Source organism: Amblyraja radiata, chromosome 7, assembly GCF_010909765.2.
Source record: "Amblyraja radiata isolate CabotCenter1 chromosome 7, sAmbRad1.1.pri, whole genome shotgun sequence".
In the NCBI taxonomy this organism is placed as follows: Eukaryota; Metazoa; Chordata; class Chondrichthyes; order Rajiformes; family Rajidae; genus Amblyraja; species Amblyraja radiata.
The window spans coordinates 71,018,608-71,042,665 of NC_045962.1; the positions used below are offsets into that span (position 1 = coordinate 71,018,608).

The following is a 24,058-nucleotide window of genomic DNA, read 5'->3' on the forward strand; positions in this document are numbered from 1 at the left end:
GCCGCCCAGCCAAACTGAGCAATCGGGGGAGAAGGGGCTTGGTCAGGGAGGTGAGCAAGAACCCAATGGTCACTCAGACAGAGCTCCAGAGTTCCTCTGTGGAGGTGGGAGAACCTTCCAGAAGGACAATGATATCTGCAGCACTCCACCAATCAGGCCTTTATGGTAGAGTGGCCAGATGGAAACCACTCCTCAGTAAAAGGCACATGTCAGCCCACTTGGAGTTTGCCAAAAGGCATGAGAAACAAGATTCTCTGGTCTGATGAAACCAAGATTGAACTCTTTGGCCTGAATGCCAAGTGTCATGTTTGGAAGAAACCAGGCACCACTCATCAGCTGGCCAAACCATACCTATGGTGAAGCATGGTGGTGGAAGCATCATGCTGTGGGGATGTTTCTCAGCGGCAGGAACTGGGAGACTAGTCAGGATCGAGGGAAAGATGAACTGATCAAAGTACAGAGAGATCCTTAATGAAAACCTGCTCCAGAGCGTTCTGGACCTCAGACTGGGGCGGAGGTTCATCTTCCAACAGGACAACGATCCTAAGCACAGCCAATGCAGGAGTGGTGTTGTGATAAGTCTGTGAATGTAATCGAGTGGCCCAGCCAGAGCCCGGACTTGAACCTGATCGAACATCTCTGGGACCTGAAAATAGCTGTGCATTGACGCTCCCCATTCAACCTGACAGAGCTTGAGAGGATCTGCACCGAATAATGGGAGAAATTACCCAAATACTAGTGTGCCAAGCTTGTAGCGTCATACCCATGAAGACTTAAGGCTGTAATTGCTGCCAAAGGTGCCTCAACAAAGTACTGAGTAAAGGGCCTGAATACTTATATAAATGTGATATTTCAGTTATTTATTTTTAATTACTTTGCAAACATTTCCAAACGCCTGTATTTGCTTTTTTATTATGGGGTATTGTGTGTAGATTGATGATAAAAAAAAGAATTTCATCAATTTTAGAATAAGGCTGTAACGTAACAAAATGTGTAAAAAGTGAAGGGGTCTGAATACTTATTGAATGCACTGTGCATTGAATAGCTGGAGCCCAACATCAATTTCTGTAACACCTGCCCCTTTGTCATGAACCTGACCTGAAAATTAACTAATTATTCCTATTTTCTATTAACCATATTATCCCAAATACTACGTGCTCCTGTATCGCGTGGCACTTTATTGAAGGCCATCTATGTCCAATTACACCATGTTAACTGATTCATCTACTTTGTAAGTTGCAACCTCAAGATATAGATTTCTTAAACACTATTTCTCTTTCATCAAGTTGTCGACTGTCTAATCTAATTATTATTTGCTAAGTGCCCTATTATCACTTTATTAAAATATATCCCACCATTTTCATATGCAGAAAATCTATGTTTAAGGAAGTGATAATTGATGGCATACTACTTAGTCAATAGCGATGTGTTCTTAATCCTTTTCTTAAATAGAACGGTTACATTTTCCACCTTCAATATGCAAGGGTCAATTTAGACTTGGTAGAAATGTGTAAGATATAAGTATACCCACCTCTTCTGTATGTATGCCCTTCAAAATCCTAGGAATGGATCATCTGGTCCTGAGGATATATCACTGTTTAGTTCGGAATGGGATCAAGAGATATGGGGAGAATTCAGGAATGGGGTACTGATTTTGGATGATCAACCATGATCATATTTTGGTTGGCCCCTTCGAGCTGCACCTATTTTCTATGTTTCTATGTTTCCATTAATTTTTGCAATACCATTTAAAAAAAAAAGGTTATTCTAAAGTTAATTAACTCCACGTCTATGGGCAGCATGGTGGCACAGCGGTAGAGTTGATGTCTTACAGCGCCAAAGACCTGGGTTCGATCCTAACTATGGGTGCTGTCTGTACGGAGTTTGTACATTCTCCCCGTGACAACGTGGGTTTTCTTTGAGAACTTCGGTTTCCTCCCACACTCCAAAGGCACACAAATTTGTAGGTTAATTGGCTTGGTATAAATGTAAATCGTCCCTAGTGGGTAGGATTGTGTTAATGTGCGTGGATCGCTGGTCGGTGCGGACTCTGTTTCCGTGCTATATCTCTAAACTAAACTAAACAAATCTATAGTTCTCCACTATCTTCAGGAGGATTTCTATACCAATTTTTGAAGATATTTGATTTTCTTTTTGGTCATTTTCTTATTCTCCAATATGTTTTCTCTTATCTCTGTTGGCAGACCTTTTCCTTTATGAACATCTATGGAAGCTCTTGTAACATATAACTCTTATCACAAGTTTACTCTCATATTTACTAGCAATATTTTGGTCCTCCTTTGGTGAGATATGAAATCTTCCAATCCTCAAGCTTATTGCTTTTGTTGACAAGAGCATACACCTTTTTCTAATACTATCTTTAACAAATCTTAAATCACAGTAGCACCATTTTTCCAGTTGGACATATTGCCTTTAAAAAAGAGACATTAGTAACACAGCTTATTTTTTGTCTTCTAATGTTGTTTTCCAGTCTACATAATCCATCTATCTCAAGCCTTATGCCTTCAGTTTGTTTTATTCAGCCTCTTTCAGCCTAAACTAAATCTCTTCTAGTCATTAAATAAAATGTTAGTAGAATTACTATTTCTTAAAGGTAGCCTAACTACCATATTAACTCCCTTTCATTACGCATATTCCGGCTCTACTATTACTGCTAACTTGGTTTGTCCAGTCTAGATGTATTCCTATAATACCCTAGTTATGTGCACCTCTAATTTAACATTACTTATACCATTATTACATTACAACAGCTGCTTGGAGTTCTAAAACCAATTCTCACCATTGTCTTCTATCCCTTGCTGTTTCTTAGTTACACCAAAACTGATTTGTCATGCTATTTTCAAAACTAAGGTCTCCTCACTATTGAATGTATCAAATTTTAAGGTCAAGACAATAGGTGCAGGAGTAGGCCATTCGGCCCTTCGAGCCAGCACCGCCATTCAATGTGATCATGGCTGATCATCCCCAATCAGTACCCCGTTCCTACCTTCTCCCCATATCCCATGACTCAGCTATTTTTAAGAGCCCTATCTAGCTCTCTCTTGAAAGTATCCAGAGAACCTGCCTCCACCTGTAGGTCATCACTACACTTCCACTTTTCCACTTTAGTTTGTCTATTGTCAATGTTAAGTATCATGAAATATTTAATTCTTTGCAACAGTATTTCTGTAATGACTATTAGTTTGTACCATTTATCTATTTTTCCGCTAATGCACACATTTTGTTCTGAAGGTTATGCGCATTCAGATGAAGAGCCCTCAATTTCATCAATTTATGATTTTTCCCTGTTCTGTCTCCAATCGGAGATTTATTTATGGTCTGCCCCATCCTAGCAAACTCTGGTTTTACTACATTGTCCAATCATCTATGTTCGTTCTCCTCAATGTCAAGCAAAATCATATGGGACAATTTCTGCTGAAGAGAAATTTAAAGCCCCATCTGCAGACTGAGTTACCTAATTTTCCATGGTCCTCATTTCCTTTTTAAAAAATAACTCACCATTGTAAACCATTTCAAAGTTAAACGGCTGTCCTTCATAAATGGAATTCAAGTGCTTCATGGCAATAATTAGGCAGAGTTCCAGCACAGACAGACCTACAAGGGAAAATGGAGCCAGATATTAAAACTAAAATTCACAAAGATAATTTCAACTAAACTTTAAAAAAATCAAAGGCAATTCCCAAGTTAACTGCAGCATATTTCCACAGACTTCAAATAATTGGAAAATTATCTGTATTAAAGCGAGATGCGACAAAGAGGAAGAGAGAGCAAAATAGTGCACAACACAAGATCTTCAATGGAAAGTTAATTATGAAATGCACAGTTAAAATTTCTAATCATAGTGGTTCTCTGCAGGGCTATGCATTTTTCAACCAAATGACCAGTTAATTTTAGAGGAAGCAATTAAATAGCAAAAGGAAAAAATAGAAAAACAAGCCAGCTAAAAGTTAAAACCTCCAAATAAATTTTAATATGGTAGAAAAATGCAAACAATTCAAAATCCCTTCCCCTGATGCAAAAACAAAATGCTTATATTAATAATTTTACCATTTCCCTAACCCGAACAGGATATAGTGCTCTGAAATATAACTACTGAGACACAAAATGTTTTTGGCTTGATGCAAGAGAAACGGGTATTAAAAACAGTCAGTATTAAAAATTATGGGCTTTATAATCAAAGAGCACACAAGCATCTATTGAGGTTGCACGGGACTAGGTATTCAAAGCATGCTTCACATTATGCATGACTGTTTAAAAAAAATGTCAAAATAATATAAATGGTAAATTAGAAAATATCTACAAAATTACAAGCTCTTTAAAAAAAAAAAAGCAATAAAACTGAACAATACAAACGCCTCATATTCCTTTTCCTACAATATAACAAGCTAATTGTTAACATGTTAACATAGATTTTGGTCCTCGTCACAAGCACCATTCCCTAGCTACCAACTCTGTCTCTCTCTGGGAGCTGTCTAAAACTGAAAATGACCATTAAGCACAATACGTTCAGTCTAAAAAAGAGTTACGAGCAGAATAGAGAGGATGGAACAGTGCTCACTTGAGAAGGAAGAGATGCACTGCTCCAATTTTGGTATTTTGATCATTGCCAAATCCCTGCATAATTAGTAGCCTTAATCTCAACTGCTCAGACCCTAAGTATTGCAATTCACCATCTCATCTTTTCTCTTAAGATATCTCTTTCATAGAAACATAGACATAGAAATTAGGTGCAGGAGTAGGCCATTCGGCCCTTCGAGCCTGCACCGCCATTCAATATGATCATGGCTGATCATCCAACTCAGTATCCCATCCCTGCCTTCTCTCCATACCCCCTGATCCCTTTAGCCACGGGCCACATCTAACTCTCTCTTAAATATAGCCAATGAACTGGCCTCAACTACCTTCTGTGGCAGAGAATTCCACAGATTCACCACTCTCTGTGTAAAAAATGATTTTCTCATCTCGGTCCTAAAAGACTTCCCTCTTATCCTTAAACTGTGACCCCTAGTTCTGGACTTCCCCAACATCGGGAATAATCTTCCTGCATCTAGCCTGTCGAACCCCTTAAGAATTTTGTAAGTTTCTATAAGATCCCCCCTCAATCTTCTAAATTCTAGCGTGTACAAGCCGAGTCTATCCAGTCTTTCTTCATATGAAAGTCCTGCCATCCCAGGAATCAGTCTGGTGAACCTTCTCTGTACTCCCTCTATGGCAAGAATGTCTTTCCTCAGATTAGGCGACCAAAACTGTACGCAATACTCCAGGTGTGGTCTCACCAAGACCCTGTACAACTGCAGTAGAACCTCCCTGCTCTTATACTCAAATCCTTTTGCTATGAATGCTAACATACCATTTGCTTTCTTCACTGCCTGCTGCACCTGCATTCCTACTTTCAATGACTGGTGTACCAGGACACCCAGGTCTCGTTGCATCTCCCCTTTTCCTAATCGGCCACCATTCAGATAATAGTCTACTTTCCTGTCTTTGCCACCAAAGTGGATAACCTCACATTTATCCACATTATACTGCATCTGCCATGAATTTGCCCACTCACCCAACCTATCCAAGTCACCTTGCAGCCTCCTAGCATCGTCTTAAGATTCTTGATTTTGACGAAATTTTTGACATTTTGCCGCAAGATCACTTTGAAGCTCTATCATGTTTTGATATGCTTTAAAGAAGTGCATTGGGAGATTTTGATGTTATAAGGCTTGCTGGATAATTATAAGTTGCTGCTGTATTTTCACTGACTGCAGTGTAGACTATTAATCCTTAAATCTCTGATTTCTGGACTGAACTACATTGCTCTCCCTACCATGTAGTATATTTGCTTTGGAATCCATTGTGTACAATCTGCTGGCGTCCAGAAGATCCATTGATTGGATACTTGGCTTGGAAATGGTCACATGACTAAGAGCTAACATCTGAAATCAAAATAATATTAATTAAATAACTGGAGATTATTTGTCATCAATGCAAGATATTTCCTAGAAGACATGGTTAAATGGTCTTCTGGAGAGTTAATCGCTGCTCTATAAAGCAGTCTGAAGGGTTAATGGAATATGGTTCTAGACCCGAAATGTCGTCCACCTATCGTCTCCAGAGATGCTGTCTGAGCCACTGAGTTACTCCAGCACATTGTGTCTTTTTTGTAATAAGTGTCTGCAGTTCTTTGTGTCTACATTTAAATCATATAATCAATTCACTTAATGACAAACTAGTCAGGATAAAAATGTGCAGGAACACAGTCAGGTGTAGGAAGGAACTGCAGATGCTAGTTGTACACCGAAGATAGACACAAAATGCTGGAGTAACTCAGCAGGACTGGCAGCATCTCTGGAGAGAGGGAATGTTCTCTTCATAATGGTGTTTATAACCAGAGGTCATAGGTTTATAGCAGGAAGTAGATTTAGGAGATTGGAGGAAGAATATTTTCATCCAGAGGATGGTTGAAACCTGGAATAATTCATTTGAATGGGTGGTGGAGACAGATACACTTATGGGATTTAAATATTTAGATAAGCACTTAAAACCAATGAGAAGCATATTAGCCGAGTCCTGGAAAATTGGATTAGTAAAGAGGTACTTGATGGTTGGCAAAGACGTGATGAGCTGAAGGGTCTGTTTCCATGCCCTATACTGCTTATTCAACAGAAGCAGGAGAAATGTTTTTGGATGAAATTTGCATTTCTGTAAAGTCTTTCATATCTTCATCCCAAAGTGCTACATGGCCAATAAAGTACTTTAAGGAGCATTCACTGTTGTTATGCAGGGAAATGTACACAGGAAGTTTTCAAAAACATGTATTGTAATATTGTTGATTGAAAGAGAAATGTTAATCCACGCACTAGGTGAACTTCTTGGATATTCTACATGCTCCATGCTGGATGACTATGGCTCCAGGTCTAGCTGGCTCAAAATTACAGTCACATATTTCAATAACACTCTGAAATTTATAAAGTTCATTTTGTTCAGCATGAGGTAACAGCGGGATACAGCATTCAATTTGACGTTTCTAAATAAGGATTTCTCTGCATTTGCAGCAACAAAAGATTAAATTTAAAGGTTTGAGCCAAGAATGCTCCCCTAGTAAGAGACACAACATCGCAAAGTAGAAGTCCATAAATTTAAATAGAACATTATATCAGAAACTGAAATAGGCACAGAGAGACCTTGCATTTTGATCGTCATTTTTCTGGGAAAGAACAATTTTTACAATTACAATTACAACATTCAAAATATATATGGAATATGGAAGCTAAAATGTTTTTATTTATTTTAACTCAATTATTAACTTGAATTACATAAGTGATTGAAGTTGCCCAAACCATGTAAATGTTCTCTTGTGCAACATCAGATGTCATAGAATACAGGAGTCAGAGGTGAGGAGGCAGGAAAATGGGGTTAGGAGAGATAGATCAGCCATGATTGAATGGCGGAGTAGACTTGATAGGCCGAATGGCCTAATTCTACTCATACTCCTTATGACATAATACAAACAGACATTGCTGGAAATATGCAGCAAGTTTGGCAGCATTCTGTCAGAAGAGAAGGAAATGTAATGTCAACTCTTTATCTCTCCACAGAATGCTGCCTGATTTGCTGAGTATTTTAAATATTTTGGTTTTATTTCACATTTCTAGCATTTGCAGTTGATCAGTTTTCTTAGAGCTACTGCTTTGAAAAATCATTCGTGATCATATGGATTTTCGAAGAGAAGGATTGGAAATATTATTCTTGTTCTTGTCATTAAATAGTATTAATATTCAGCTCCCCAAATAAAAATGCTGTGCTGTTTCACTAATCAGTTAATTCTGGGAGATATAAATATATACTGGATCAGAAACCTAAAAACAATCTCTTCCAGTTCATCAGCACTATTAGGATTCAAAACTACAATAGGTTGAAGACTATAAAACAACCAAAACTCATCACTAGTTAACTCAACACTCATAGACTGTGTAATCAAACCGAGAGATGAAATGGTTCTGCCCCCCCCCCCCCCCCCTCCCCCCTTCCTTCTCCATTTTATATACTTCTATCCACCTGATAGAAATATATAAAAATATAGATAGGGAAGATAGTCAGACTTTTTTTCCCAGGATGGAAATGTCAAAGACTAGGCTTATAATAGAAAAGTTTAAAGGAGATGTGTGGGCAAGTATTTTTTTTTTAACAAAGTGTGTTGGATGCCAGGAACACACTGTCTGGGGTGGTGTTGAAGGGAGTACGATAGTGGTATTTAAGAGGCTTTTAGATAGGCACATGAATATGCAGGGAATGGAAAGATATAGATCATGTGCAGGTAGATAAGATTAGTTTATTTTGGCATCATGTTCAGCACAGACATGGTGGACCAAAGTGCCTGTTCCTATGCTGCACTGTTCAATATTCCATCAAATAAGAGGCGGGTAAGTATGCCCTAATGCAAATGAAATTCCATTGTGCAGCACCACCAATTATAATCTTACTAGCGAAAATTAGTAAATTGCTTGTTTAAGCTTTATGAAGTATGACCTTTGAATTAATAAACTCTTACCAATAACATATGCAGGGAGCGGAAATCCTTACTGGAACTGAAATGCTTCTGTAGAACATCCACCACAGTCTTGTTTTTGCACAGTGACTGGTAGGGTAACAATATTTCAGAGTATGTTAAATAACTAAGTGACTCGTGCACATTGCAAAACAGCCAACATACAAATGGAAAAATAGAGATTGACTTGCTTTGGAAGGTCTGTGATTCTCGCTCATGGTCTATTTATAATGAACAAGTACAATGTCAAAGTGCAAGATTATTAAAAGACAACAACCTTAGGCAGCCCTTCAGTAACCATGACACAAAAAAAGCAAACATAAAACATCACTTATTAGTAATTCTGTTATATACCATAATATGTTATAGACATTTTCAAAATAATATTATCGTTTCACTTGATTTAACAGGAAATGTTTAAAACTGAATATGGTCAGTATACATTGCCAGATATTCTTTTGTGGCTTGGGTACAATGATTGTCTTTACACAGTTTCTGCCAAATAATCAGCTTTTTTAGTTACTGAATAGATAAAGCAAGTGTAAATTCTTGCACCAGAAGGAACTTTTATGAGGAGAAAATGTTTTTTATATAAGGGGTCAGGAATTGAAATAAAAGATCAACAGGCAGTTTTATGATCGATGTGACAACGAAATGACAAACATGTCAATGAAGTCACAAGACACTGCAAATGGTGGAATCTTGAGCAAAAAACAGCTGGAGGAATTCAGTGGTTCAAGCCGCATCTGATGCTGCCTGACTGACTGATTTCCTCCAGCACTTTGTTTTCTGCTCAAACTTGTCAATGGCGATGGAATCAGTTACTTCAGAGGCAGACTCTAACCAGATAACCTAGGAAGAAAGGTACACAAAAATGCTGGAGAAACTCAGCAGGTGCAGCAGCATCTATGGAGCGAAGGAAATAGGTAACGTTTCGGGCCGAAACCCTTCTTCAGACTGATAGGGGGTGGCGGGGAGAAGGAAGGTAAAAGGAGGAGGAGGAGCCCGAGGGCGGGGGGATGGGAGGAGACAGCCCGAGGGCTGAGGAAGGGGAGGAGACAGCAAGGGCTAACAAAATTAGGAGAATTTGATGTTCATGCCCGCAGGATGCAGACTCCCCAAGCGAAAGCAAAAAACCTAGGAAGAAAGCCTTGAGTGAATGTAGGCAGGTAATTTTGTAATAGATGGCTGGGATTTTTCCTATGCTTGTTCAGGTAACCTAGCAAATTACTCCCTTGATTAAGTGATATGTATACGTAAATTTAAGTGACCACGAAAGACAAAATATAGTATCAGAATTTGTATTTTGGATTCATCATAAAAAATGCTAGGAATCATTTCCAAAAGCTCAGTTTCAACTGCATTTTCTTTCAAGATTCTCCTTCCAAGCCAGTTGGCTGGTCTTATCTAATCTCCTTTTGTTTAGTATTTAGTTTTGCTTGATTACACCAGTGAAGCATCTTGCTTCATGAATCAATTTTGTTATGTTAAAGATGACATGATTTGATGACGTGATGCCTATGCATGGTGAAAGATATTAGCCCATTAAGGCATTTGTTTAAATAAATATAATTGGAAAATAGGATGAAGTTTGCAAATATTTTAAACATCACTATGGATTGAAAGAAAGAAAGCATAAAAACTGTAGAAAATGCTGATGATCTGGTTAATTAGGAAGCAAGAAACGGAATTTTCACAGGAAGTGTGAGAGAATACACACAATGCCCTCCATAATGTTTGGGACAAAGACCCATCATTTATTTATTTGCCTCTGTACTCCACAATTTGAGATTTGTAATAGAAAAAAATCACATGTGGTTAAAGTGCACATTGTCAGATTTTAATAAAGGCCATTTTTACACATTTTGGTTTCACCATGTAGAAATTACAGCTGTGTTTATACATAATCCCCCCATTTCAGGGCACCATAATGTTTGGGACACATGGCTTCACAGGTGTGTAATAATTGCCTCCTTAATGCAGGTATAAGAGATCTCTCAGCACCTAATAGTTCCATCACCTTTGGTAACTTATTGCTGTTTATCAACATGAGGACCAAAGTTGTGCCAATGAAAGTCAAAGAAGCCATTATGATACTGAGGAACACGAATAAAATTGTTAGAGATATCAGCGAAACATTAGGCTTACCAAAAGCAAAAAGAGGATGGCCAGGTTACTGTTTGCCAAGAAGTACTTAAAAGAGCAACCACAGTTCTGGAAAAAGGTCTTGTGGACAGATGAGATGAAGATTAACTTATATCAGAGTGATGGCAAGAGCAAAGTATGGAGGAGAGAAGGAACTGCCCAAGATCCAAAGCATACCACCTCATCTGTGAAACACGGTGGTGGGGGTGTTCTGGCCTAGGCATGTACGGCTGCTGAAGGTACTGGCTCACTTATCTACATTGATGATACAACTGCTGATGGTAGTAGCATAATGAATTCTGAAGTGTATAGACACATCCTATCTGCTCGTTCAAACAAATGCCTCAAAACTCGTTGGTTGGCGGTTCATTCCACAGCAAAACAGACGTCAAACATACTGCTAAAGCAACAAAGGAGTTTTTCAAAGCTCAAAAATGGTCAATTCTTGAGTGGCCAAGTCAATCACCCGATCTGAACCCCAGCAACTGGTGATGTCCATGAATCGCAGACCAAGCAATCATTGCATGCAAAGGATATGCAACAAAATACTAAACATGACTACTTTCAATTACATGACATTGCTGTGTTCCAAACATTATGGTGCCCTGAAATGGTGGTGGGGGGGGCACTATGTATAAAATAAACACCGCTGTAATTTCTACATGGTGAAACCAAAATGTATTAAAAATAGCCTTTATTAAAATCTGACAATGTGCACTTTAACCACATGTGATTTTTTTCTATTACAAATCTCAAATTGTGGAGTAGAGGCAAATAATTAAATAATGGGTCTTTGTCCCAAACATTATGGAGGGCACTGTATGGGGAGGTGAAATAGGCAGGGAAATACATAATAAATGGGAGAGATTTGGAGGAACAAGGGCTCAGAGTTTGTCTACAGATACCTAAAAAGTGATTAAAAGTGCAAGCGATGGATCATATGAACGATGAAACGTACAGAGTGAAAGGCTTGGATAGAGTGGATGTGGAGAGGATGTTTCCGCTAGTAGGAAAATCTAGGACTAGATAGAGGTCATAGCCTCAGAATTAAAGGACGTTCTTTTAGGATGGAGATGAGGAGGAATTTATTTAGTCAGTGTAGTGAATCTGTGGAATTCTTTGCAACAGAAGGCTGTGGAGGTCAAGTCAGTGGATATATTTAAGGCAGTGATAAATATATTCTTGATTAATACAGGTGTCAGAGGTAATGGGTAGAAGGCAGGAGAATGGGGTTAGGAGGGAGAGATAGATCGGCCATGATTGAATGGCGGAGTAGACGATGGGCCGAATGGCTCAATTCAGCTCCTATCACTCATGTTCTTAAGAGCAGGCAGTTTTTCCTGGAATTGTGTACAATATGAATTAGACCAGCTCTGGTTCTCATCACTATATTACAGGGGAGATGTGACTGCACTAAGGAAATTGATAAAAATGTTGTCAGGACTGGAAATTCAAGCTGTATGGAAAACTAGAAACACTAAAGACTAATGGAGACCAATAAAATTATGAATAAATAGGAACAAGCAATTTTTCTTCTCAGAGGAGTCAGAAATTGGATGGAATAATATTTGAAATAATAGGGAGAATGATTAGAGCGAAAATGAGGACAAATTTGGATATGTACTTGAAATACCCATGACCTGCAAGACCATAGACTTTGTACTGAAAGCTAGGGCTAGACTGGGTAGCCCCTTTAAGATCAATAAAGTCAAAAATGAGAAGCAGTCTCTTCTTTTGCTATAGATGTTCTGACTATTTCTGTTGCAGCAAAGAAATGCTTCCTCCTTAAAACTGCAGAAGTGAACTGCGGATTGCATGCTTCAGATATCCATTGACGTGCACATTGAAAATAACTTATTTGTTTTAATTTTAATTAGGTATCTAGAATGATCATTGGAGTACAATATAACATTAAACTAACCAGAACACGTTAAATTATGATCAGTAGAAAGTATCTTTGCCTCTCGGAATAAGAAGTCTTCACACTGTTAAAAGGTTACATATTCCTTGGTACTGATGCTGTGCTAATATTAATACAGAATCTATTCTTATGATTTGTTTAAAGAAACATTGATCCATTGTAATTGGTACAGTTGGTGTTATAAGAAAAAAGTTACCTCAATATTTTGATTCCATTCTTGTGCGAATGTCCCATCAGGAAACTCTTTCGGTAAACTAAATTGTTGCTGGAAAACTTCCACATACTGCCTGAAGCTAAATGCATTCAGCAAATGAATCTGTCTGTGAGAAAATCTGGACTTCACCCTCTTCTCTAGTAGTTCCAAAACATCCTGAAGTTTCAACAGAAATGCATACAGTTTCAAATACTTTAGGATTCAGCTGATGAATTATTACCTTTCTTTAAAGCTGCTGAAGACTTTGGGGGCAGAAATCAATCTATTAGCGCTGGAGCAACATTTGTTCAGACAATTAAACAAAAGGTTTTGTTAAAAAAAACAAAAACAGGATCATTTCATTAAGTTGCTTAAAAACATTCTTCCAATCACATTTTATGATTTATATCTCTGTCCTTTGGTTAATTTTCTGTGCTTCAATATTTTGAAAAAAAGTCAATAATTCAACTTAAATCCTGATTGTAACTCAACTGAGCTTAACATTGATAAGACATGTGAAATATGACAAGCAATCTTCGGTGAGCTTCAAATTCCTTGAGTTAAATAGGTAGGAATTCTGAATCCAAATTTTTCTATTCCTGGAGGAGTTTCAGTACTTTTAACATCAATTTTATTCTCAGCTCATGATTTCTATACCAGTCTCGGGGCTCCACTAGTCTTGGGGCTAGTGGAGTCAAAGGATATGGGGAGAAGGCAGGCACGGTTTATTGATAGGGGACGATCAGCCATGATCACAATGAATGGCGGTGCTGGCTCGAAGGGCTGAATGGCCTCCTCCTGCACCTATTCTCTATGTTTCTATTTTCTATGTTCTATGTCTCCTTAAGACATGCTTTCAGCTTGTTTACTGACTACAATGGGATCTTTGCGTTGAGTGAATTGGGGAGCTGAAAATTTGATATCTTCACATAATGTCCAATCCAGTAGAGTTATATACAAGGATTATTGTCTCATGCTGGTGACAATGGCTTTTGCAAGGACACTGTCATTGGTGCAAGATATTTGTTTTGAGAAAAATCAATCAAGTATCTTAATTTTTTTTAAATAAAAGATTTTCTTGTACACTTACCAGTCGACACGTTAGACCCACTACAGCTATAGGTGTCTGGGCTGCCTGTGCAATATCAAGCAGGTTATAAAGCAACGTCTGATTCTTGTGATGAGCAAAGAGGTCAAACTCATCCAAAATTAAAAGCACAGGCCTAGTACTGCTGCGGTTTCCTAGAAATAAGAGTACACAATATTAATTTTAAAAGATAGTTCGTTTTTTTCCACATCAGTTTCTAAAGCAGTTCTATCTTCTCAGTTTTGTTTCCCTTTCTTTAATACATTGTAAAGCTTTCACAAATTATCCTCTTGATTAAAATTTGTCATTTTTGTTTTGACTCACGACTATTGAAAGGAAATACAATTTCACCAGTAAGAATAAGTTTCACCAAGCCATCACCTTCAAAAGCATGACCTCTCAGACAAAAAAAGTCCAAGGATAGGATCAGTCTGAAACGTCATCTATCCAATGTTCTCCAGAGATGCTGCCTGACATGCTGTGTTACTCCAGCACTTGTGTCCTTTTATGTATTAACCAGCATCTGCAGTTCTTTTTTTCTCTTTTGGGTTGGGCAGTAAATGCTTGGTTGTCAGTGGCACCCACATTGGTAAATTAATTATTAAAAATATTATTATTAATAGATGAACGAGTGGAATCTCACCACTGAAAACAGCACAAAGTCCAAAGCCCAATTTATTTCAAATTTCATTTCAGGAAATAATTTTCAACCCCATCCAAAGAATCTTAAGAGATCTCAATTTTGAAACAAAACAGGAACTCAAGGAGTTGTCTTATTTTTGACCTGGAATTGCATGAGCAAATTAAGTATGGTTGATTCATACTACTTTAGAAATGAAGGCAAGTCAATAACAAGCATGGAATTTTTATTTTGATCATTGCTTCCTTTCTCTCTCCATCTCTCTTTCTCCCCTCAGATTTTCACTCAGTGGGTGATGGCAAAGCAGTCTGTTATCTAGTGAAATTTTATGGAGAAACAATATTCACGCTGTCCGCTGGAGGGAAAACCGTGTTTCTTATAGTTGGAATCATAGTCATAGAGTCTTACAGCGTGGAAACAGGCCCTTCACCCCGACTTGCGAACGCCGGCCAACATGTCCCATCTAAACTAGTCCCACCTGCCTGCGTTTGGCCCATATCTCTCCAAACCTGTCCTATCCATGTACCGTCTAAATGTTTCTTAAACGTTGTGATAGTACCTGCCTCAACTACCTCCTCTGGCAGCTCCTTCCATACTCCTACCACCCTTTGCATGAAAAAGTTACCCCTCAGATTCTTATTAAATCTTTCCCCCATCACATTAAACCTCGGTCCTCTGGTTCTTGATTCCCCTACTCTGAGCCAGAGACTCGTTACATCTACCCAATCTATTCCTCTCATGATTTTATACATCTCTATAAGATCACCCCTCATCATCCTCCACTCCAAGGAATAGTCCTAGCTTGCTCAACCTCTCCCCATCGCTCAGGCCATCGAGCTCTGACAACATCCTCGTAAATCTTCTCTGCACCGTTTCCAGCTTGAAAGATTCTTTCCCATGACATGGTGCCCAAAACTGAACAGAATACTCTAAATGTGGCCTCACCAACGTCTTATCCAATTGCTATATGACCTCCCAACTTCTCTACTCAAGCTGTCCAATCGTTACTTACTCTGATGTGGATTCATTTAGAAACATCCCAATCTTAGTCTAAGTAAACCAAGGGACGTCAATACCTAGTGAGCTGATTAAAATCTTTTGTTTTCTTTCTTTTGTGCTTTTTTCAAGCTATTTCCTCATTTTATCTTTCATCCTTTCATTTAAAAATAACCTTTTTCTAAATTATCTTTTAATTTCTTCTGTACACTCTTTCAAAATGTTCTTTATAGTTCCAGATATATCCTAGGCAGCATTCAGTCATTATAATACATTGATTGGGCTCCACTGAAGTCAAAAGCTTTGAACTATTTTAATTGTTTCTCAAAAACATTCAAATAGATCCTGACAATTAAAATAAGTTTTCAAGTTAAAAATAAATTTAAACTTAAAACATGAATGGGGTTTTGAAGGATGGCCATCCCTAGCATGAAGCTGAAGAGTCGATATAAAGTATACCTGGCCCCTCTCACCAGCACAAGTGGCCCATTGCTGTATCCAGTGGCAGAACAGGATGACATCTACAGTCAACATTTTGGCAAAGACTAGCTGGAATAAATTGTCTATTTCTGCATTGTAAAGGTTATCTAATGAGATCCAAACCAAAGAGAACCTACAATTCCACGGAAGGTAAAATGAAAAAGCTTTACACATTGGGCCGAAGGGCCTCTTTCCATGCTGTATGACTCAACTGAGGCCAAGCAAGCACTCAACAGATGTATCGCTTCAGGTTTAAAAAAATGTACATAAGTGAGAAAGACCAGTTTCAGCAGTCATGTCACAGTCACCCATCAGCAATTTTTAAACAATGAGATTTTAATGCTGTTTATTTTAAGAAAGCAACCTAAAAAGACCGTGACTTTTTGTCTTGGAGGTATAGATCCCATATCTATTTCCATTGGTCTCATGTATTAATGTTCTTATGGTGTTACATTTTTGGATTCACTCTAGGTACGTTCGGCAGTGTCCTTTTATAATTTGACATATGCGGTTATAGTAACTATACAAGAAATAAGGACAGCTCGATTTCAGTAAATCTGATAAAGATTTGCAGCTAACTTTAATAAATTCCAATGCATATTTTCCCTCCAGCATGGGGACAACTTTACCCTAGGCTGTTTTAAGAGGATTGTACAGTCCAAATTCAGAGAGGCTATGATACACATCTTTTTTGTGGCTTATCAACACTAAGCATTTGTAACATTAAGTAAAGTTCTGATAAAAATGAAATTCTTCTGGTATCTGAGAGACCAAATTTGAATTTTGCACAGTTCAACTGACCAGAATATGCATAAATCCTAATTAAAATTCCCAAGTGAATGAACAATTGAATTGTTGAATAATTATTCTGAGAGATGACTATATCTCATCTACATACTATTCCTAGGTTTGCCCTCATTATTAAGAAAGCTAAAATGGAGTAATGCAATTTATGTTCAATTGAGGTTCTCTGATGACTTTGTGTGTGGAACTGAGCTTCAATGGCTTTGTCCCTGGAGATCACGCTGGCACAGCAGTGATGCAAGAATAGGATAACTACAATTGGCATCCATGTATTCATAAAGGGAAGGAAAGCAAAAGGCTGCATTTCTGATCTCAACTGATTCTGTGTGGACATTTGTGCGAGGAATTGTATACTCTTGTTCAGGCACAAGGCTCAGTCAAATTGTCAACATACTCAAACATGAAGACCTGGTCATTGAATCGTACAACACAAACGCGCCCTTCAACACACTACACCCATACCCATTTACACTAATCCCACTTCATTGTCTGTCTAAATACCACTTAAATATAGGGACATTATCGGATTTCAACATCTGCTCAGGCAGCGGGTTCCCAATATCAACCACTCTGCGCAACATAAAACTTACTTTAAAATTCTTCTCTCTCTCCCCCCATTTTTTTAAACCTGTAGCCACTTGTTTTTGCAATCTTTGCCACTGGAAACATATTTTTACTATGTTACCGATGCCTTTCATAATCTAATATACATCTATCAGGTCACCCCTCAGCCTCTTTCATTCCTGGGACAAAAACATCTATCCAGGTTCTCCCAAGAATTAAATTCCTCCAGTCTGGGCAGCATACTGGTGAATCTACTTTTATGGTAACTTGCCAACACCTGCCGAACTATGGCTTCCAGGTGAAAATAAAACTGAGGCTGCAAAAGATATTGTGAGGAAAAGCAGCACAGTAAAAACAATATCAAGTGAATCAAGTTTGGTCATGCAGTTTAAAGTAATTCACAATGATTATCTTAACGGAAAATGATCAAACAATGACCAAAACCTTAGGAAAACAATTTAACAGAAAATGATCTGTACCTTTTTTCAATGCCTCAAGAAGAAAAGCAAGATTTTCAGCAAAACTCCCCTGTAATTACAACATAAATGTAGTCAGGTGAGTTTTGTCATTTGTCATGAACTCGGGACAAACACAATTTAAAAGAAGTGTTTTATATCTAATTCTTATCCTCCAGATATAATACACAATGAGCAAAATGTTATATTTTTACAAGTTAGCTCGTTGAAATAACATCAATCCAGGATTGATGGGGCACATTATCTTAATTTTTTTCTTTGGAAAATAAAACAAAAAATGCTTAGGCAGAAATCCAGATTTAAGAAGGAAAATGCGAGGAGTACCCACTAAGTCAGGCAGTACCTGAAAATGACTTAATGTTTCAAGTCAATGATCAGTTCTCATGAAAAAAAAATTACATTTAACCTATTGTTTCTTTCTCCAAAGATTCTGTATGGTTTGTTGTGCATCTCCAGTGTTTCCTGTTTTATTTTGGTACAGGTACTTTAAAAAATATTGTATTGAAGAAAGAACTAGTGTCAAGAATACTATTATTTAGCACTACAATCACATTAAATGGTAATGGTACACAAAACTGGACATGAGGCACTGTTGGTCATCCACAGCAGAAGAAGTGTGTACCATAACAAGATGCAAATTCATTGCCCAGCATATATGTCACTCCACATTAAGAAGAAGCTGGGAATTAACCTTAGTTCAATGAGTGCAGAAGAGCAGGCTGGGAATACCTGATACACTTAAAACTAAAGTTATAATTTAGTGAATTCCGAATACAGGACTTGTCAGCAATGATGATGGTCCCTCATAATTGGGGTTGATGTCCATCTGGTTCATGAAATTCTTCAGATGCCTGAGTGATTTAAGTCTGGATGGGCACGTTCTTTGGCCATGAAGATACAATGTGCAGGATCAAGTGTTCTACAACCTCAGGTTGGCCCTCTTCTCCTTCCACCAACACCTCCACTATATCAAAATATTGGGGCTTAAAGCAAATGCTGAGCACTTAAGTTTGTTCCTCCCAGATATGTATTTTCTTTCCTCCACGAGTGACCTTGACTGGGTGATTCTACCATTTCTTTTGGCCAACATTTCAACAATGTGGACAACAGAGCAGAGAGAAATGAGCTTAATGAGTTATAGCATTCATGGGCACCTGAATGCAGTGGCTTGACCGTTTGACTTTATTCCTCAATAGCAAGGCTTTTATGCTGATGAATGCGGTTTCTTGGAAGACACTCGCTTTGGTCTACTGCGTTGGTCTATTCGTCCTTTGCTCTGCAGGATTCAATGCAAGCACCACTAGTGGAAACTCAAAGGTCTTACTATGGACTCTGTTGGTGGGCCCTATTTGCCTGCAATTTGCCCTTCAGGCTTGCTCTAGCGTTCAACACGATCATCCACCTCAGTGTCTTACTTTAGTCTTTCCCTGTATATCTTCAGTCCATTTATATCCATCTTCTTCTTGAACATAGTTAATGACTTATCTTTCACTGCCCTCTCTTGTAGAGTTTCAAAGATTTGTGATCCTTTTTCTGTTTCTGCTTATTTTGGTTCCAAATGGCATACCTCAAGAGTCAAGAGTGTTTTATTGTCATATGTCCCGGATGCGACAATGAAATTCTTACTTGCTGCAGCACAACAGAATATGTGAATATGTAAAAATAGTACATAACAGGGGAAGAGAACAAAATAAAAATTTCAATTAATAACAAATATAGTGCAATAATAATATAGTCTTTTGCAGTTCAGAGCTCAGAGCTTCTACTTTGTTGTGTTTAATAACCCAATACCTGATGTTTTAAGGCTATGACCTCCTGATTCCAGTCTCTTGAGACTTCAGAAAACATCTACCTTGCATCTAGCCTGTCTAATCCTTTTAGAATGTTATAGGTTGCTGAGATCCCCTCTTATTCTCCTAAACTCCTGAGAATATAGGCCTGATCAACCTAATTTCTCTTCATACATCAATCCTGCATAATTCTATAACAATCTACATTGCACTCTCTCCAGAATAACTTAATTCCTCCTTCAGAAGTGGAAACCAAAACTTCAAAGGAGTTACACCCATATCCTCTTGTAACTTTATAGCAGCCAATTAAGGCCAACGTACCATTTGCCTGCCCACTTTCTCTAGCTTTTAGCAACTGGCGCACAAGGACAGCCATATCTACTTGCATTCGTTTCTTTTGCCTATCTACCACTATTCAAAAAATTTGGTTTAGAACCAAAGTGGACAACCTCCTATATACATATTAAACTTTGTCATGCAACTTGCGTATATCAAATTAGCACCCATTGCATCCTCCTCTTAGCTCAGTCACCCCCCCCCCCACTGCCTCTCCATCTCCAACACCTTGGTGTTGTTTGCAAACATGAAGATGTTAAGTTTAGTTTCCTCGTACAAATAATTGATATGCATGTTGTGAATAGTTGTGCCCCAAGCGCTGATCATTGTGTAATTCCATTAGTTCCTACCAGACACCTAGAAAAAGACCTGTTTATTCTTATTCTGTCTCCTACTTGCCAATCACTTTTCAATCCACGCCAGTATGTGGGAAATGAACAGGTTACATTTCTACGGGCGTCTTTAATTTGATTTTATCAGAAAATGCACCAAAAAGCGATATGGGCACCATACTTCCACAATATTGTGATGCATATAATCAAAAATACACAAGGCTGAAAGGAAAGAACAATTACTAAATGTGGAGAAAGAGAGTAAATTAGTTCTGCCATTCCCCATCCTTGGCCCCATTCTCTTCTCCCTGTATATGCTCCCCTTAGGCCAAGTCATTCAAAAGCACGGCATTTCCTTCCATTGCTGCGCAGACGATACACAATTCTATCTCCCCCTGAAGCCCAAAAACCGATCAAATCTGCTTAACCTTATCCGCTGCCTCGAGGATATAAAGTGTTGGATGGCCCAGAACTTCCTCCAACTAAACGAGAGTAAGTCTGAGGTCATCCTTCTCGGCCCCTCGGACTCAATCAAAAAGATAGCAGGCCCTTACCCCATTACTCAAACCTATCGTCAAAAACCTTGCCGTGATATTTGACTCAGCACTGAAATTTGACAAACAAGTCAATGCCGTGGTAAAAGCTAGCTTCTTCCAGCTTCGGACGATAGCTAAAATATAACAATTCCTCCAGTTTGATGAGCTCGAAAAAATCATCCACACATTTATTTCCTCCCGCCTAGATTACTGCAACTACCTCTACACTGGCATCACCCAATCTTCCCTGTCCCGCCTGTAACTGGTCCAAAACGCCGCAGCGAGACTCCTGACGGGCACCCGAAAAAGGGACCACATCACCCCGATTCTGGCCTCTCGCCACTGGCTCCCTGTGCAGTTCCGAATAAATTTCAAGATCCTCCTTTATGTCTACAAAGCCCTTAAAGGGCTTGCCCCCACCTACATCAAAGGTCTGCTTACCCACCACACCACCTCCAGGTCCCTCAGATTGTCCGACTTGGGGTTACTTAACATCCAGGCATAAGCTCAAGGGCGACCGCGCCTTTGCGGTTGCAGCTCCTACACTGTGGAACAGCATCCCTCTTCCCATCAGAACTGCCCCCTCCATCGACTCCTTTAAGTCAAGACTTAAAATTTATCTTTAGTCTCAAGCCTTTCTTGACGTCCTCTGAGTGAGGGTTATATGTATGTATTTATGTATGTACTTAATCTATGAACCACTGTTGTATAACGTTAGTACCTCCACCAATGTAAAGCACTTTGGCCAACGAGAGTTGTTTTTTAAATGTGCTATAGAAATAAAAGTGACTTGACTTAACTTGATTCGTAGGAATGAACAAAAGTTCATTAGATTTTTGAATTTAAAACTATGACAGCTTGCTCGTATGTTGGAATGCCTATGTCGGGCATTCATAATGTTGGGATAGCCTGTATATTAGCCCCCGAATTGCCAACATCAATATCCTAGAATATCCTCCCAATAATGGGGTAGGAGTTGCTTCACCAGAAGACGGGTGATGCTCAAATTCCCCAAAATCCTAATTAAATGATTAATAAGAGCATGATAGGAATAAATATAGTTGAAATCATTATTAGACATTTGTGATTTTACACACATGCAGTATTGGTTATATGTGGAAGCAGCAGAACCTTCAGATGCTTCTGCAAAATTCTTTTCATTGAAAATTTATCTCAAAGGGCAGATCTGAACAACTGGTGTTAGAATTATTCATAGACAGACTTTAACTCGTATGATGAAAGTGTTGTGTGCTTTCAGACTTTCATTCCAATTTAAAAGGCTATTATATTTTGATTTTAGATACAAAAATGTACACTGTCACAATGAAAAATCAAATAACTCACAAAAACGTTATCTCCCACAACATTCTCAAGCTGAAGCTGCCTTGTGATTTCTTTCAATGCAATCTTGTCATCTGTTTGTAATAAACCTAAAATGTAAACAAATTACATGATCATGATAATCATACTATTTCAGCATTTGTGCAAATCGGGAACAAAAATAAAGTGATTTCTCATGGGGAAAAAAAAATTCTGATTTCCTGACAATATAGAAAGCTATTTGACCCATCGAATCAGGACAATCCCATCAAATCCCACTTTACTTATTTCCCGATAACCTATTCTCTCACATTCCCATTGATTCTTCTATCATCCGCCTACATCAAGACACTCTATAGCAATTAAGTTTCCAAGCAACATATCTTTCATTGCAGGAGGAAAATGGAGCACCTAAAGAAAAACCACAGATACAATCCTCACAAAGCACCAGAGACCTGGACCGCCTCCAGGTTACTGAAACTGTGAGGCAGCAACATTACCTGTGGTACCACTGGAGTTCATCGGTGATAAGTAGTAAAACATAAAGTTATGACACAAGATACTGCAGATGCTGGAATATTAAACAATAATATGTTGAAGGAACTTCGTGGATTGAACACCATTTGTAGCTGTGGGAAGGAATGGATTTTGGATCAAAACTCTGTATCGGGATAGAACGTTGTTTTGATTTTTGTTGACATAGACACATTTTATGTTCAAATAGGTTTCTAGGGCACAAAGGGAACGTTGGGACAAGTGTAATATAGAGTGCCAAAAAGAATTGTTTTAAATTATTGGACAGTCAAGGGATAATGTTTAAACCTTATATTGTGAAGAGGCAGATAAGAATAAACATAAAAGATGGTTAAAACACAAGGTGCTGGAGTAAGTGGGTCAGGCAGCAAAGATGTTTAGCTACAGCAAATAATATTTTCTAATGTTTTAATTATTAAAGATGTATCAACATCAAAATTGTGCTTTGTTTACATAGAATTGAGAGTCTACAGAGGACAAAACATAAAATAAAAAACCTTAATGAAAATACATGTCAAATTAGTTCAAGGTGACAAAATGAACTAGTATCTCCATCCAAGAATAGACAATAGACAATAGGTGCAGGATTAGGCCATTCAGCCCTTCTAGCCAGCACCGCCATTCACTGTGATCATGGCTGATCATCCACAATCAGTACCCCGTTCCTCATATCCCTTGACTGCTATCTTTAAGAGCTCTATCTACCTCTCTCTTGAAATCATCCAGAGAATTGGTCACCACTGCCTTCTGAGGCAGAGAATTCCACAGATTCACCTCTATGGGTGAAAACGTTTTTCCTCATCTCCGTTCCAAATGGCCTACCCCTTATTCTTAAACTGTGGCCCCTTGTTCAGGCCTCCCCCAACATCGGGTACATGTTTCCTGCCTCTAGCATGTCCAATCCCTGAATAATCTTATATGTTTCAATAAGATACCCTCTCATCCTTCCAAATTCCAGTGCATACAAGCCCAGGCGCTCCATTCTATCAACATACGACAGTCCCGCCATCCCGGGAATTAACCTTGTGAACCTACGCTGCCACTCCCTCAATAACAAGAATGTCCTTCCAAATTTGGAGACCAAAACTGTACATAATACTCCAGGTGTGGCCTCACTAGGGCCCTGTACAACTGTAGAAGGACCTCTCAACTCCTCTTGTTATGAAGGCCAACATGCCATTAGCTTTCTTCACTGCCTGCTGTACCCACATGCTTACTTTCAGTGACTGATGAACAAGATCTTGTGTACTTCCCCTTTTCCTAACGACACTATTCAGATAATAATCTGCCTTCCTGTTCTTGCCGACAAAGTGGATAACCTCATATTTATCCACATTAAACTGCATC

The 24,058-nt window shown here is 38.5% G+C and overlaps 1 protein-coding gene across 4 annotated transcripts in view; it reads right to left on the minus strand.

Annotated features, from left to right (window-relative positions):
• The window catches only part of orc4 (origin recognition complex subunit 4), a 113,291-nt gene that overhangs the window by 25,590 nt on the left and 63,643 nt on the right, over positions 1-24,058 (minus strand). For all 4 annotated transcript variants that reach the window (XM_033024715.1, XM_033024716.1, XM_033024717.1 and 1 more), the window contains exons 6-12: positions 22,202-22,287; positions 17,867-17,915; positions 13,907-14,058; positions 12,820-12,993; positions 8,561-8,647; positions 5,837-5,945; positions 3,520-3,615 (exon numbers count right to left, since the gene is read on the minus strand). In XM_033024715.1, the coding sequence (XP_032880606.1) occupies positions 3,520-3,615; positions 5,837-5,945; positions 8,561-8,647; positions 12,820-12,993; positions 13,907-14,058; positions 17,867-17,915; positions 22,202-22,287 (753 nt within the window). The remainder of the gene's footprint in view (positions 1-3,519; positions 3,616-5,836; positions 5,946-8,560; positions 8,648-12,819; positions 12,994-13,906; positions 14,059-17,866; positions 17,916-22,201; positions 22,288-24,058) is intronic.